This window comes from Xiphias gladius, chromosome 9 (assembly GCF_016859285.1).
Source record: "Xiphias gladius isolate SHS-SW01 ecotype Sanya breed wild chromosome 9, ASM1685928v1, whole genome shotgun sequence".
Lineage (NCBI taxonomy): Eukaryota > Metazoa > Chordata > Actinopteri > Istiophoriformes > Xiphiidae > Xiphias > Xiphias gladius.
Window position 1 is genome coordinate 11,213,611 of NC_053408.1, and position 14,693 is coordinate 11,228,303.

At 38.6% G+C, this 14,693-nt stretch overlaps 1 protein-coding gene across 1 annotated transcript in view; it reads left to right on the forward strand.

The window, feature by feature from the left end:
• atrnl1b (attractin-like 1b) overlaps positions 1-12,609 on the forward strand; it is a 68,984-nt gene extending 56,375 nt beyond the window's left edge. The window contains exons 27-29 of the mRNA XM_040135136.1: positions 3,944-4,051; positions 9,922-10,036; positions 10,463-12,609. Of these exons, the coding sequence (XP_039991070.1) occupies positions 3,944-4,051; positions 9,922-10,036; positions 10,463-10,587 (348 nt within the window). The 3' untranslated portion in view covers positions 10,588-12,609. The remainder of the gene's footprint in view (positions 1-3,943; positions 4,052-9,921; positions 10,037-10,462) is intronic.
• Positions 12,610-14,693: the final 2,084 nt, after the last annotated feature.

A 14,693-nucleotide genomic window follows, 5' to 3' on the forward strand; every position in this document is an offset into this window, starting at 1 on the left:
GGGGTGGGGGGAGGCTTACCCTTTTATTGAATCCAATGAAGGGAACAAAGTGCTGTACTCACAAGACAGATAATTCACGCACTCACTTGCCAAATTAATCAAGTTGCAAAGCAGTGCACTGCATACCTACCCCTTATCACAACCGTGAATGGCTCCAGCTTGTATTCTTGACAAAATCAGTCTGTCAATGCACAAACGTTAATTGGTTTTACAGAGTTCACTCTTGCCTTTTGTCATTAACTTAGTATTCATTTCTAAAATCGCTCTGGTATTGTACTGGCCCTTTGATGATTGTATACCCAGCACATTTTAGATGCATGTGCTGGCCACAGAGCAAAGTACTAGCATTCCCTGGCTTTGCTTCTGCTCTCTTTTTATGCTTTGTTGCTTGAATTCTGCAAAGTGATAAATAACATTACTGCTGTCTGACATTTAGGATGTATGTTGTTGGATTTAAAGCTTTTTTGTTGGAAGCCGTAATAAGCCGTGAGCTGTTTTCTCATTTTGCAACAACCCCACCAGGCCCTCCGTTCTGCTTTTATCTCTTCGAAAAGGGCAAAATTTCTCATTTTGACCTTTGGTGGCCCAGCAGCTCAAATCTATAGGTTTGGTGCAGCTGGTTTGATGTTTAATAGTAGAGATGTGAAACAATCTGACATGGGCCCCTCAGATTTAAAGTTTAAAAATCTGAGCTACAAAAAGAAAAATCAATCTGCTGATCAATCTCAATTTCATATGGCTGTTGTTTTTTTTTTTTTTCCCCTCACCTTTTCCTCCCCTAGGGAATGTTTTCAAAGTGATTCAACATAGTGGTGCTTACATAGACCTGATGTGAACTTTCCTCTCATTCTCTCTCCATCGATAAGTCTATACAACATTGAAGAGTAGTCAGTAAAGTAATGGTTGAGTGTTCGAAATGCTTCAGAATGAGCTTCATAGACACAAAAAAAGCACAGAACCTATTTTGAGAAAATGAAAATGAAATTAATTTCATTATTGTTTTTGTCACTTAAAGTGCTTTCAAACAGGTTAGAGTGCATTAATATAAAAAGTTTATTACATATTGGCAGTATTTGAGAGCATTATGTTTTGTGTTTTTGTTTTGTGAGCCTGTGTGGTCTATTAATTAATTTAATCTCTACATAAAAGTCACAGATGATTGAGGCTCTGGTTGAAGAACTGCCTGTTCCAGTCTTAGTAATGAGTCACTGGTAGCTGCCAAATATCTAGGGTTTTTGACGTGTGTCAAAAAAGGTTCTTGACATATTAATAGAATTCCACCATTTCCATCACTTTTAGTATTTTCCTGTGTACACCCTCAACAGAACTATAACAGTGTGAAAGAATGAGCACTGTGCTTTGATATACTCTTTTTGTAAAGCCGTCACATAGATGGAGTCCTCGATACCCCAAGATGTTGATTCAAAGCGTCTTTTGCAGAATTGTTTTTTTCACTTGTTCGTTTGTACAATGCTATCAGCCTCTCCATGCCTCATCTGAATTTTTGCCAATTAATAGCCAGGCTATTGAATACTTAATTATATTCAGAGGGAGTTAGGGTGGGGGTCTGGACACACAAATCTCAGGGTTCATTACTAAACCAAGGACAAATTCCTATTCAGGAAAGAGACCACCAGAAAATTCAACATTCTCATCCAGTTGACCCGAATGGGCACATAGCTTTATTAAAGGGATAATGTGAGATAATTGGAAAGTGCTAAAAACAGCTAAGTGTACTTGAAATATTATAGATTTTCTTCGTCTTTTGCAGGATGACCTTTAAGAGTTTTATCATTAGGCAGCAAAATGAATACTTAAGTTTTTTTTTTTTTTTTATGTTGAGCCTTATTCATTCAAGTGAACTTTAGTTCCTACTATTGTAGCATTTATTTTAACTTATATTTGAGCTTCAATGTTTTCTGGACAACTGACCATTCACTAAGCCCTAACCCCCTTAATTATTGTTGCCAGTAGGCGAATGATTAGGAAAATTAGACGATTATTTCATTCCTAGCCCTGTCTGCCTGCTTGCTTACATTATTGGATAGTTGATGTGCTATAATGAACAATAGGTAGTAAGCAGACAGGCTAACATTTGCAAAACAACGTTAAGGCCATTCTTTACACATTTGCTCTTGTGTTTTTGGTTTTGGAAAGGCTTAAAAAGAGACACCACCCTCCATACCTTTTAAATTTAGAGTATCATTCTTACACGGTTCAGCATGTGGAGGAAGCCATAGCTTGAAATGATTGCCATGTCTAGTTATGTATATTAAACTATGGTTTGACAATTGCTGTTTGGAAAATGGGTTCAGTGAATGGTCAATTAGTTAACTATTTTTGGTTATCATTTCTATGTACAATTGTTTTAAAAACTCCCTTGCAGACATCAAAGGTTGAATGTAACGGAAACCAGACAGTTGAGGGACATGTTTTCACACATGTAGAGCCATATTTATTGAACTCCAGAGAAGTGGAGAGGATTGGCAGGTTATGAGGCCGATCATCACAACCGCTTGATGTGTGTAGTAATGTCAAGCACAATTAGATCTTAATGCAGCACACTTAAGCTCAGCAGAAATCCAATGCCAATCAGTGATGTCCTTGGCGCTAAAATGGCGGCCTGTATAGATATTGATCAGACACTGCGTTGCCGATGAAAGTGTGGCGCACGTTGTTTTTACAATATTGATTAGTGGGGAGCAAGGGAAGTTATTTTCTGCAGAAATTGTGTCTCTCTTAGGCTGCAACCTAACCAAAGCATTTCTGTGCACATCGTTGAGGGAATGTTTGCAAAATTCTCTGTGATGGTTTACCGAAATATATAGGGAAACAAAATTACAGTGTAAGATGTATGTGGTGTTTGTAGTGGTGATGGTTTGTAGTGTTGTCATGTTACTGTAGTGTCCATCATATTGAAAAAATATTTGGAATATTTTGGAACCATCGTGTATTTGAATGGGATGTGCAAAATATTTTATATTGAAAAAAAAAAATATAAAAGATTTTTGTATTCCAGATACAAAATTTGAAATGGAAAGAGGGATTTCAAGTCTATTATATTATCTAAAATCATAATGAAAACACAACTGGGAATCCTGAAGTAAAGTTGGGGCTCGGTGAGTAATGTGGGCTACACAATTATTCTCCATGTCCTCAGGGCCTGGATGTTTACGGATGGTGTTTCAGTGTTTCCTCGTTGATATCTGGTATTGATTTCGAGCTTCATACTGTAATATCCCTGGGGGTGCATATTACCACGCATGAACACAGTTTTGTCAATTTTTCATTCTTTCTCGCTCTTAAACCCCTCGTAGTATATTACAGAATGTTTCATGGCACCTTATCAAACAACAATCAAAACAACCAAAAGATCCCACTACAGTTCGAGTATTGTATAACAAATTCTACAAAGATTGTGGCCATATACTGCGCATCATCATTTATAATCATTGGAATACTGATTGTGGCTACATAATTGCTTTTAATTTAGACATTGGTGGGAGGTTTTTTGTTTTTATTTATGCTGGTTTTTGATTAATGATGACATTGTATTCTACTCAGGTCTCATAGTACACTGTAACCTCAGTCAATTTAGTTATATTATAACTATTGCTAGAAACTACATATTTCTAGCAATAATGGGTTTATTTTAAAGAGTTGGATTACATGTAATAACCCACTGTCAGTCAGTTTTTTGTTGTGTTTATATGCATCCATGGAAAGCTTTGAATGATAGTGACTTCCCTTCGTTATTCAAAATCAGAAATGGAATGTGTTTTGAGGGTTTTTTATATGTATGATGTACATTACATGAAAAAATGAATACATTGTTTGTATTTACGTATTATTAATTCAGTAGAGCATATTTCCCCAAATCCTTTATTTTAATTAGACTGTATCCAATGTTTTGCTCATCTTTCATCTTTGTTTGATCTGACAGCAACTGATGAGAGAGCGTCAGCAGATGGCCAGTCGTCCATTTGCCTCAGTTGCCGTTGCACTGGATGCCAGGGGAGAACAAACAGAACTGTTGCAGCCTGTGGTTGATGTGAGTCCTGCTTGCTTCCTTGCTTAAGCGCACACACACAGACTATTGTCAAATTCATGACTATGTATGCAATAGGGAGGAATTTGCAGTGTAACGACAACTGCATTCCTTTAACATCTTGCAAGAGTCTTCCAATGCTGATGGCTGGCACACATTTCTTTCATTTTGATTATTTTAACGTCCTGTTCCCAAATCCTACCATCTAAGCACAACAACATTTGACCATGTAGCCTCCCTTATGTCTTCTCTGAACTGGCACCTGATACTAGCTACCGACAGACAGAATATGACATAGTTTTCTGGTGCTACATGATTAGACCTTATTGTTCTGTACTCAACCAGCTCATGTCCTGTACTCACAATATGACAGCCTATATCCACTCCCCACATCATAAGAAATCTGTCAATGATGGCCCTTTCCTCCCATGTCCCCCTTCTTTATATGAATTGTCGTCTGCAATCAGAGCTGCAGACTTGCAGATATTTCTTCTAATTGATGTTGAGAAAAATATCTTTTATGTGAAATTAGGTCAAGTTGCCAAGATTTTTAGAGATTTATATGGATTTTTCAAATGTTTTTTTTTTTTTTTTTTTTTTAATCGATAGATCTTTATGGTGGTTTTAATCTTGTAGCAAAGAAAAGATGGTCACTACTTTGAAAAGCATCACTGAACTGAAGAGGGATTGCTCTGGTATTAAAATGATCATGTCAGGGTGTTTTGTTTTGTTTTGTTTTTTTTAGAAAATTTTTTTGTAGTTCTTTTTCCTACATCTGTATTTTACTACATGTTTTCATTTTGCCTAATTTATCCTCCTGAGTTGGTTACTGGGAATATGCTGCATGGTGTTTTTGCACTCAAAATTTGTTTCATTTGTTCTTTTACCTTGGATGCTTAAATGCTTTTGCGCATAACAATTATCTTGCACTGTCCAGTTGCACTGACTCCTCTTTATTCTTAAGATGTGACTACCTCCCATATAAACTACAGAAGAAGTCTGGCAATAAGCACGGTCTAGGGCTCAGTGCCACATGGGATAAGAGCTTGGTTTAAAGCAATGTGGAGAGCTACATGCTGAAATTGACATCGGGCGACCAACTGTGTATTCTCAGCCAGGGCCAGCTCTGTGTCATCTGCTGTTGAGAGAAATAAAATCACTGCAGCAACCAGCAAAGAGGCACTACATGAGCTATTAGTGTAGCGATGAGTGGTACTCTCTGTGCATTATGGTATTGTGAAGGGCAAAGTAAAGGGCAATGTAAAGAGCAATGTAAAAAGGAGAAAACAATGCTTTTTAGTTCTCTAAGTGCACTTTATTGTTATACTTTTAAAGCCGTGAGATATAGTCTGAAACTGAATGACGCTGGAAAGCATACTTTGCCTGATTTAAGCAAACTGTTAATTACATACTTGTCAGTGGGACATCTGTGTCCACCTGTTACTTAATAATTTGCTCCAGTCCTCCCTTTCCTGCACAAAAACCAGAGACAGTGTTCTTTTTTATAAAGTGCTTTAAGGTAGTGACTTAGCATCCACTAGAGAGTGATGCTTTGAAAAACGTCCCAAGCTGTTCTGGAAATAACTGGAAAAAAAAAAAACCATGTTCAGCCTTCTGTTTCTCGACCCTTTCAAGATGCAGAGTGAACCTTTACTTTCAGTTTTACTTGGATATCCGCACAGCTTTTAAGGAATTTACTATATAAGTATTGTTGCGGAAAGCAGCTGAGAACTTTGATGTTGTGGAAATAATTTTCACGGCTGTGTCCTAAATTAATTTCACACAAATTGGTATGCATAATGCTTTTCAGTGGCATGTACTGTAGCAAAACATATAAACTACATTTTAAATTCAGTATACAATGGTACAAGCAATCAACTTTCCTGCCCAATACATTGCTTAAGTGTATGTTTAAAACACATAATATGATCATAGTAAGTCTAGCATTCACCAAGCAGCTCATAATTAAATGTTGCTTGGCTAATCATTTACATGTGAAATTTTTTCAGTAGCTTCTAGTGGCATAGAAATGGTCTCAAATGACATTCAATTCACGTATTAATCGTTTTATTCTATTTCAACCTTCTGGCTGTCAAAAGGATTTGCATTGAGGAGCTATGCCTCGAACTCATATATTAGTACATATTTTTATATATGGAAGCACATTATCATATTCTGCCATAACGCTCTGTAGCTTTTGTCAGCTTTATAAATATGTCATTGTATTTTGCACTCATTCCTTGAAAAAAAAATCTAATCTGCAAGGTTTCAAATGTGCAAATGCATATGTTGGACCACATACAGCTCCATCACATGCTCTGCTACCAGCTGAAGGAGAACCGTATGATACGAGCCTAATTCTCTTTAACAAAGGTTAATTGGTCAGCATCTGGCACCACTTAGCTTTTGGAAGTATTTTTTGATGTCAAAGAGGACACCGATGCCACGCAAGCATCACTGGTTTCCTATTTGTTTCACCAGCTCTGTTTGTACTTTTAAGTCACACCCACTCATTCACTGACTTAATGCAGACAGGTGAAATTAGATTAATGGTGTAGGCATATAATAAGGCACATAAACAACAGCATGCAGTCCAGGTCAGTTCGGTAGGGACGGAGTTTAGAATAAATTTTAATATCATAACCACATTAATGACTGATGCAGCTTGTTCAGAAACCAGAATTACCCCTCACACCCTTTCCAACACATGGAAGCATTTTACAGACCTTATTCTCTGACTGTACTGTCAGCACTGATCTCACTGCATTACTTAGTACCAGCTCTTCTTTACTAAATCTTTGCAGACGTTCCAGCTGGTCTGAGGGAAAATTAAAACAGCCTTTGTGCCCATTTCCTCCATTTTTGGTTGGTTTAATTCCTCAAGAGATGGACTTTAGTGACCAAGATGTCAGCAGCTGTTGGACAGAGAGCAGATCGGGCCCCGACACTGTAGGCCTAGGCCTCGATGTCACAGATGTCTCTATGCACTATGGCTGGCATTCAACATATGGAACCACTAACGGACAGCGAGCATGATGGATGACGCCTGTCAGCAAGGGGAGAGGAAAGGAGATATGCTGTGTGTTTGAATGTGTGTGTATGCATAGTTATGTTTGCATGGTTATGAATGACCATAACACAGTCGTCGCGCCTGATTAATACATAGTTGAAATTCAGGCTGCATACACCTTCTTTGGAAGATATAAAAATTGACACACCAGATTTAGAAAGCCTTGACAGGAAAAGCAACATTAAGATTGAAATAGAATGGAATGAGTTAGTAATGTTTTTTATTTTCCTCTGCATTTTAGATATACTTCAAGAGCAAGAAGAAAGGAGGTGGTTTAACTTTGCTATTAGTACTGCCTTTCACACAAACAAAAATGTTTTATTTATGCTAACATTGCAAAAATCACCGCATAGGTGTGACAGTACTTGCATAGCTCTGTGTAGTTCCAAAAAATGCACAACAGATGAAAAAGCAATGTGTAATTGTATGCTTTAAGGTCGTGTCAGTTGGTGATGTAATTGAAAGTCACCATTGCAAGCACACTTTATTTTCCACAAAGTTACTAGTAATAATACGACATTTATATTTAAACTAAACTGGTGATATTATCAACTTTACGTATGATATGTTAATTAACAAATACGTCCAGAATAACAGTTCAGCAAGCCAGTGTAAACAGAACCCAACAGTCACACACGAGCTGAAGCAAAGGGTCCTTTAATGTGAACAGAATGTCACAAGATTTGGTGCCAATCCATTCATTGTAAGTTGAGATATTTCACAGGATCAGTGAAGTCTTTGACCTGCACGTGGCGCTACAGGAAGTCTGGGGATAACCAAAGTCGGTAATATTCATCCTCTGGGCACCCTAAATATCTGTACAAAATTCCATCTCAAGCTGTTCAGTAGCTGTTGAGATATTTCAGTCTGATGTAGATGTGGTAGATGAAATCAGTTTAACAACTGATTAACAGTTAGTTTGTATCTGCCTCATTTAGTATACTTTCTATACGTACTTTGGTCTACCAAGGGTCTATTTCTTCCCCTTTGTCCTGCTCTCTATTCTCCGCATCTTTCTGTCCCTCTGTATTAGTTCCAGCTGATTAATAGTTCAGACAAATGGATAAGAAGCTGAGCGAATGTTGAGAGCATTCATAACCTCAGGAAATTATTTGAATTCTGCAAAGAGGGTTCTCTCTTGATGAAGGACAAATCCAGTACTTCTCAGAGTCAACTTTCAATTGCATATGTATCAAAGTTTTCCATATTTGTACATCAAAAGGTGTCATATAATGAGTTGAAACCTTTACTCCTTTGACCACAGAGCTAGTTCTTTGTTGAGCTAAGTAGTCATTAGCACTACCTTTGTTAATTAGCCCTTTGAACTTTTTCAACTTTGCCCTAGAAGATCCTCCATTCGTACTGTCCCCTTCTTTCAGTGTCCGTCAGCTAAAAGTCAAAATAAGGAAAGGTTAAATTCCAGTAAGCTAAAGATCCCAAACGGGTTCTGGACAAGCTTATGGCCAGTTCTTTCTGCTTGCATGACAAAAATGCCATAACAGTATGATTAGAATACACGGACACAGTACATGATCACATTCCTTGCCATACCAGTTGTTTCTTTCAGTTGATCAAGACATTTGAAGTTTCTTATTTTTAAAATGTTAAATGTTCATCCGTACGCTCTGTCTGTGTTGTGAGGTTCATTGTGTTAAATGGCTTTTTCAGCGTGCTCACCTGGTTTTTGGTTACGACTACATCGCTAAAGCCTGATGCATACGACAACACCCTCAATCTCACTGAGTACCTAAGAAACATCCTGTGGTTGTTAACTGTGGCATTTGAAATGGCAAACTTAATTGGCAGTTGCATGTGAGATTACACAGCACGCTGAAACAGGATTGCACTTACTTTTGATTAAAGGACTCCATATTGCAAAAACTTTACTTTGACATTATTTTATATCAGAGTTTTATGTTTTGCTGTGTTTTTTTTTTTTTTTCATTTGACAGCTAAAACAAATCTGCATCTAACACGCTCACTGTAACTTTGGTACCTATAACGTACTGCATACAGTCAGTATATCAAGGCTTTTAGAGTCAATGCTCATTCAGAATACACAAGTCAGCATCAGTGTTTTGTTTTTTGCTGTTTGCACAGGGTGAAATATACAACAAATTCCAATGGAACATGTTAATTCTCTCTAATACGTCCCACTCCCGATTCTCATGTTTTAATGCATTTGCTTGTGCATCCACAATTTTCTCCCATTTCGCTGCCTCTTTCATCTCCATTTTAGATTCAGGCAGACACAAAGAAAAAAAGTCACTTATATTCAGACATGTTATTATTCCCCAATTTTTTTCCCCTCATCCATTCATTATCAGGATGACGCGTTTTTTCACGCTTGAAATGAGCAGTTTTGGCCATTAAGTCCGAGGTTTGGTCATTGCCTCAACATGTGGACTGTCTGACAGGGACACGCTCAAGTGTTTTTGTCGTGTGAACAATCAAACCATTTGTCTCAGGGAGGAGGGTGTCTCGTCTGAAACGCAGCAGCTCCAGCAGCTAATATCAGTGGCCGCTGGTCTGCCGGTCCCAAAAAAAGAACATTCAACATCACATGTGCCACTATAGAAAACTGTCCAGGCTCTGCAAGTGTAGCTGTAACATCACTTTGATCACAAATGACTAGTTTTGGTCTGTGCAGGATACACAGTGTAGCTTTTCGTAGTTCGATATTTTACTGTAAAATCCGAATAAACCAATGAACATGAGCTTATTTTGACTTCCTTTCATTGTAGTGATTTGAAAAAAAGTGTTGTTTGTTTTCTCTCTCTCTCTCTCTCTCTCCTGTTCTCAGGGTGTCCCTAAACCTGTTGCGATGGAGCCGTGTTCTGGAGGGAAAGCTGCTGTGTTGACTGTCCTCATGCGTCTTCCCTCTGGGCCCTCAGGCTTGCCTCCACCAGGACAGTCAGGTACATTTTCATCTGTTTTTTCCATTTTCATCCATTTTTCTTGTTATGGTTATGACGTTTCAATTTTGCAGTATGAATTTGAAGTCAGCGTAAGTAAGTGAAAGTCCACATTTATTAGCCAGACGCAGAGAGTCTTGGAGCAAGCGAAAAAAAAGTTTGTGTCATGAAAAACAATCCTTTGCAATGTCTGGAGACTGAAATTTCAATCATCCGGTGTTTTGAACTCGGCACATCTGATTTTCATGATTCCTTTCAGAGCTGATATCTGTAATTTTTTTTTCTTTTTAGTATATTGTCTATACGTACAGTATATGGTGATAGATGTACCTTCAATATCCATTTGTGTTTTTACTGAACAAAGAAGTTTGTGTAAATTGCCTGTTTTCCACTACCAACATGTTTTTCTTCCTTTTTCTTCTTCTTCAGGACTCATTGTTGCCAGTGCACTGACAGACATTTCACAGCAGAAAACAACAGATTTTAAGGACAAGTCCCAGGCTTTAAAGACCCGAAAAGCCCTTCCGCCTGCACACCAAGGCACCTGCGTCTGAGTCTCAACCCGTCAATCCATTGGGTCCCTTTTAATACCATCTGAGGTCATATTGCACCAACTTGTCGACGGTCTGGTTTGGAAACCTTTTCCAGAGACAAGAGATGGCTACATGTAGGAGATTTCATTCGGCTGCTACCACTGAAGTTTTAACGTCCCAAGAGCACAACCTCTGTTACCTTTCCTGCCGCTTTTGCTCTATTCTGCATATGTCAACCTCAGAAATCCTTCTCCAACCTCCGCAACAGCATCCTCCGCCTACTGGGCCCTACCTTGTTCCCTTTAGCTCGGATAGTCATCGTGGCAGAACTTAGCGTCTGCCCTAAGAGGGAACCTGCCTGATCTGCGATATCAGAGACAGATGAATTACGAGGATCTGCACCTACTGAAGCTTCAGTCATAAATGCTTTCTCGTCCATTTGCTGAGAATGAGGGGAAAAGCAAAGAAATCTGTACATTAGGTCATATCAAAGTTTAACTGATTTCCTTCACACTGTGTTGGAAATAAAAACAGATGATTAAAAATGGATGGTACATATCCAGTACATGCTGCCTATGGGTTTTTTTCCTTTTTGCTTGCCAACAAGTGGTATTCTATGGTGCTAAAGCATTTAGTTTTTATGACAAGCCTGACTCCCAACTCAGTCCTTGCTCTGTGGACTGACTTCATTCTGCCTTTTCCGTGGGGTTAAGCTATGCGCTAGGCCAGGACTCTTTTTAACACCTCATGACCACATGATAGTGTTTTGACAGCTAGAGTATTTTGTCACACCACTTTGCCAATTCCCATTAGCGATCTGTTTTAGCATTTCCTGTACATATGTATCATCCAACCAGCTGAAGCTAAAGTCTGTATTTTCCGTGGAATACATGTGCAAATGCTGCAGGGGAATGAGACTGCAATCACTACCGGCAGCATGTGGGTGAAGACTGCGAACTGAAGGAGGCACGAACAAATCATCAGTCGTCAAATTAAAGCATGGAAAACTCCGAAACTTAAGAAAAGTTAGATGCGTTTTATTAGCGGACTGGAAGTTTCGTTTGTGACAAAAATCCAGATTTTTTTTCAGTGTGCTCACTGTTTAAGAAATTACGTAATGCAGAGAAACACTGAAGCTCTGGTAAATTCTCTACTGTAGTTTTTGTAATTGTGTCATTTTGCTGTGCAGCTTGGACATTAGGCTTTTGAACTTGCCCTTGGATTGATGTGGTGGGTGGATGCCATTTAGGAGAAAGACATCAGCTTAATAAAATTAGACCAGGGACATCATGCTCCTCTGGCTGTTTACTAGTTTGTTTTGTAAGTTTTTTTAAAAGTTCTCTGAAGCTATGACTTAATTTCCATCTTTGAGTACAAGGAGTTACATTACCTTTTATAATGCCTTGGCTTTCCATGAACTCCTACGGAGGGGGCATGTTGATCTGCAGAATTTTCAAAGCTGTCAACTATTTTTAGCCCTGACTCCATCCTGAGCTGTACAGTGTCTTGTTGGAACAAATGTGAGTCTTTGTCACTCTTATCTCTTGAGATTTCACGTGTTTGTCAGGTTTTTATGACAGAATGGCAAGAGATTATCGTTTATTTTAGGCCTTGTCACCTGTTACTATTATATCTATGATAAATTGTAAGTCTTTTGCTACTCTTGTGAAAAGAGCATTTCTGTTAATATTTTGTTTTGATATTTAACAGATTCCTGTGTAATAGCGCATTTAACTTGATTTTATTCTTGACTTAAATCAGTTGTTTTATTGTCAACTCTTTGAATTGTGCATCTTTAAGGACTTTATGGGCATTGTCTTGCTTTTATTTTTGCAACGTGGTCATGATGATGCATTTCATAAGGATAGTATGCCAGCTAATGTGTTTTTATTTTGTTATTGTAGAGTAATCCTATAACGGTGTCATTACACAGGAATCAGGGTCTCACTGTACCGTGAAAAAAGATGAGAAACTGCATATCAGTAATCTTCAGTGTATTTTAAAGATGGACAACATGCCATAAAATAAAAAATAAAAAAAACAGACCTGACAATCACTTGTGCACTGGAGTCTTTTCACACAAAGTATTTATAGTACACGCATTGAATTCTACACTACATTCCTTGTCTTTCCTCTGCTTCTGTCTGCCTGGTGCTTGCTGCCTCTGAAGCTTAAACATCCAATTTGCAATTGCATTCTGGTGCCCACTGTTCAACCCCGGTTGACTGCCTCAGCTAAAGATAATTATTCCCTCTGAAAGTGACAGAGAGAGAAACCAAAAACCCGACTTGAATTTTGGTGTATTTTTTTTGAACGCAGACACAGTAAACACGAACAGTTGATACTAAAAATCACAAAAGTGAATTAATTTCCTGTTTTTAAGTTGTTTTTGTTTTTGGTGAAAGGGATGAATCTAAACAAGTTTATTTTAAGTAACTGACTCCAAGTCCAAGACTGAATTAAAATACAGTCTCTAATGAATTAAAAGATTAAAGCATTTTCTCAAGTCGTATTTGGGAAATGTCAAATGGAAATGTAATAAAGCAAAAATGGTCACATTAACTCTTGGATTAGATGTTTTTATATTTTATATACAAAAATGACATTATAATGACTTATTGTATAGGAACTACTGATAAGTAACATATTTTTAACCATTTTTTATTTACTATAATTTCAACCGGCAAGGTTCATCTCACTCAAACCGTGTGACAAAAAAAGAACATGTGGCATCAGGCTGATATTAACAGGTTGTGTCATTCAGTGTTCTATCACCTTTCACGATGCTGTTAAAATGCTCCATCTTCAATGTCAGTGGTGTGCATTTGAACAATGATGCGAAGAAAAGGGATGCAGCCTGCCAAAGTGCTACTCTGGATAATCCTCATTTATACTCAACAGTATATTTATAAGCTGCAGGCGTTCTTGGTGAAAAGCCACTATAGTACTCTAAAAGCGCTCTCACCATGTGGGTACATTATAATGCTGTTGATGGCAAGAAACGTGAAAAATAAACCCCTTTCGTCCCACTAAATGTGAAGGGCACATGTATAATGCACTTGTTCTTTTCGAAGATTTTTTCTTCATGTTTCAGATTTTACACCATGTCCCTTTCAGACCAGTATTTTCACTGGGGTTGCAATGCTGCATAGTCAATAAAACGTGTTGCTTTTAACTCTCTCCAGCACCAGGCATGCCTTCTGAAGAGAGGGCTTTTTGACCTGTGCTCGTGCCCTCGGTTTGTTCTCCGTGCCCTCTGTGCACTTCCAGTTAAAAGGGAGGTGACAGCTCTGGAGGTGGCAGCCCGGTATTAAACCATCATTGTGCTCTGAAATCCCGTGGCGCCTGTGGCAGACAGTCGTACAAGCGAAGTGCCGTATGATTCCTATAAATCCTCTCCCGCTGTTTAAGTGACGTTGACGACAGACACTACGAAATGTTTTCAAAATCCTCCGAACATGACAGAGGCTTTTTGCCGGGCTGATATGTAGCTCTGGTGTTCTTCCATATCAAATCGAGAGCGAGGTGACCCCAGCGTGTGAATCGGCAGGGTTTCGTTGATCTCCCTTGAGAGTGTGAGTTAAAAAAATCCCGGCTGTTTTGAGACTGCTGGGCGTGCTTTTTTAACATGCCCTTTTTTTTTGGGCCAGCGTGAATACCGTTCAGGTTCTATACACTGTAACCCATTGATAGCTACATGTGAACACCAGGGCCAGCTCGCCGGTTCAGCGTCTGAAAAAGGTCCACGGAGCCACTAGAATCGGGAGGGCTTTGGACCAAACGGGCTGTTGGCTTTTCCGCGGTATGACTGGCTGTTATTTTTCAAAATGACAGCTAGGTGAACAGAGGTCATTGCTAAGTACTGGAGAGGGATATGCTGAAAATATTGAGAGTGACTGCTGTGCTGAACCCGAGGCACTGTTGGCAAACTGATGTCCAGTCTGGTCCAACCCTGATGGTCATATTGTCTGGCAATTAGTGATTTATATTTTAATTCCGCTGAGCCTGGTCCTTGATGACGTGCATTGTCCCTCTATACTTGGTAATCTATTGCTTAGTTAACGTTACACTGGTTTTTCTTATGTTTTGGGCAGTTTACCAATTATATTTTGGGATTTAATTAATCA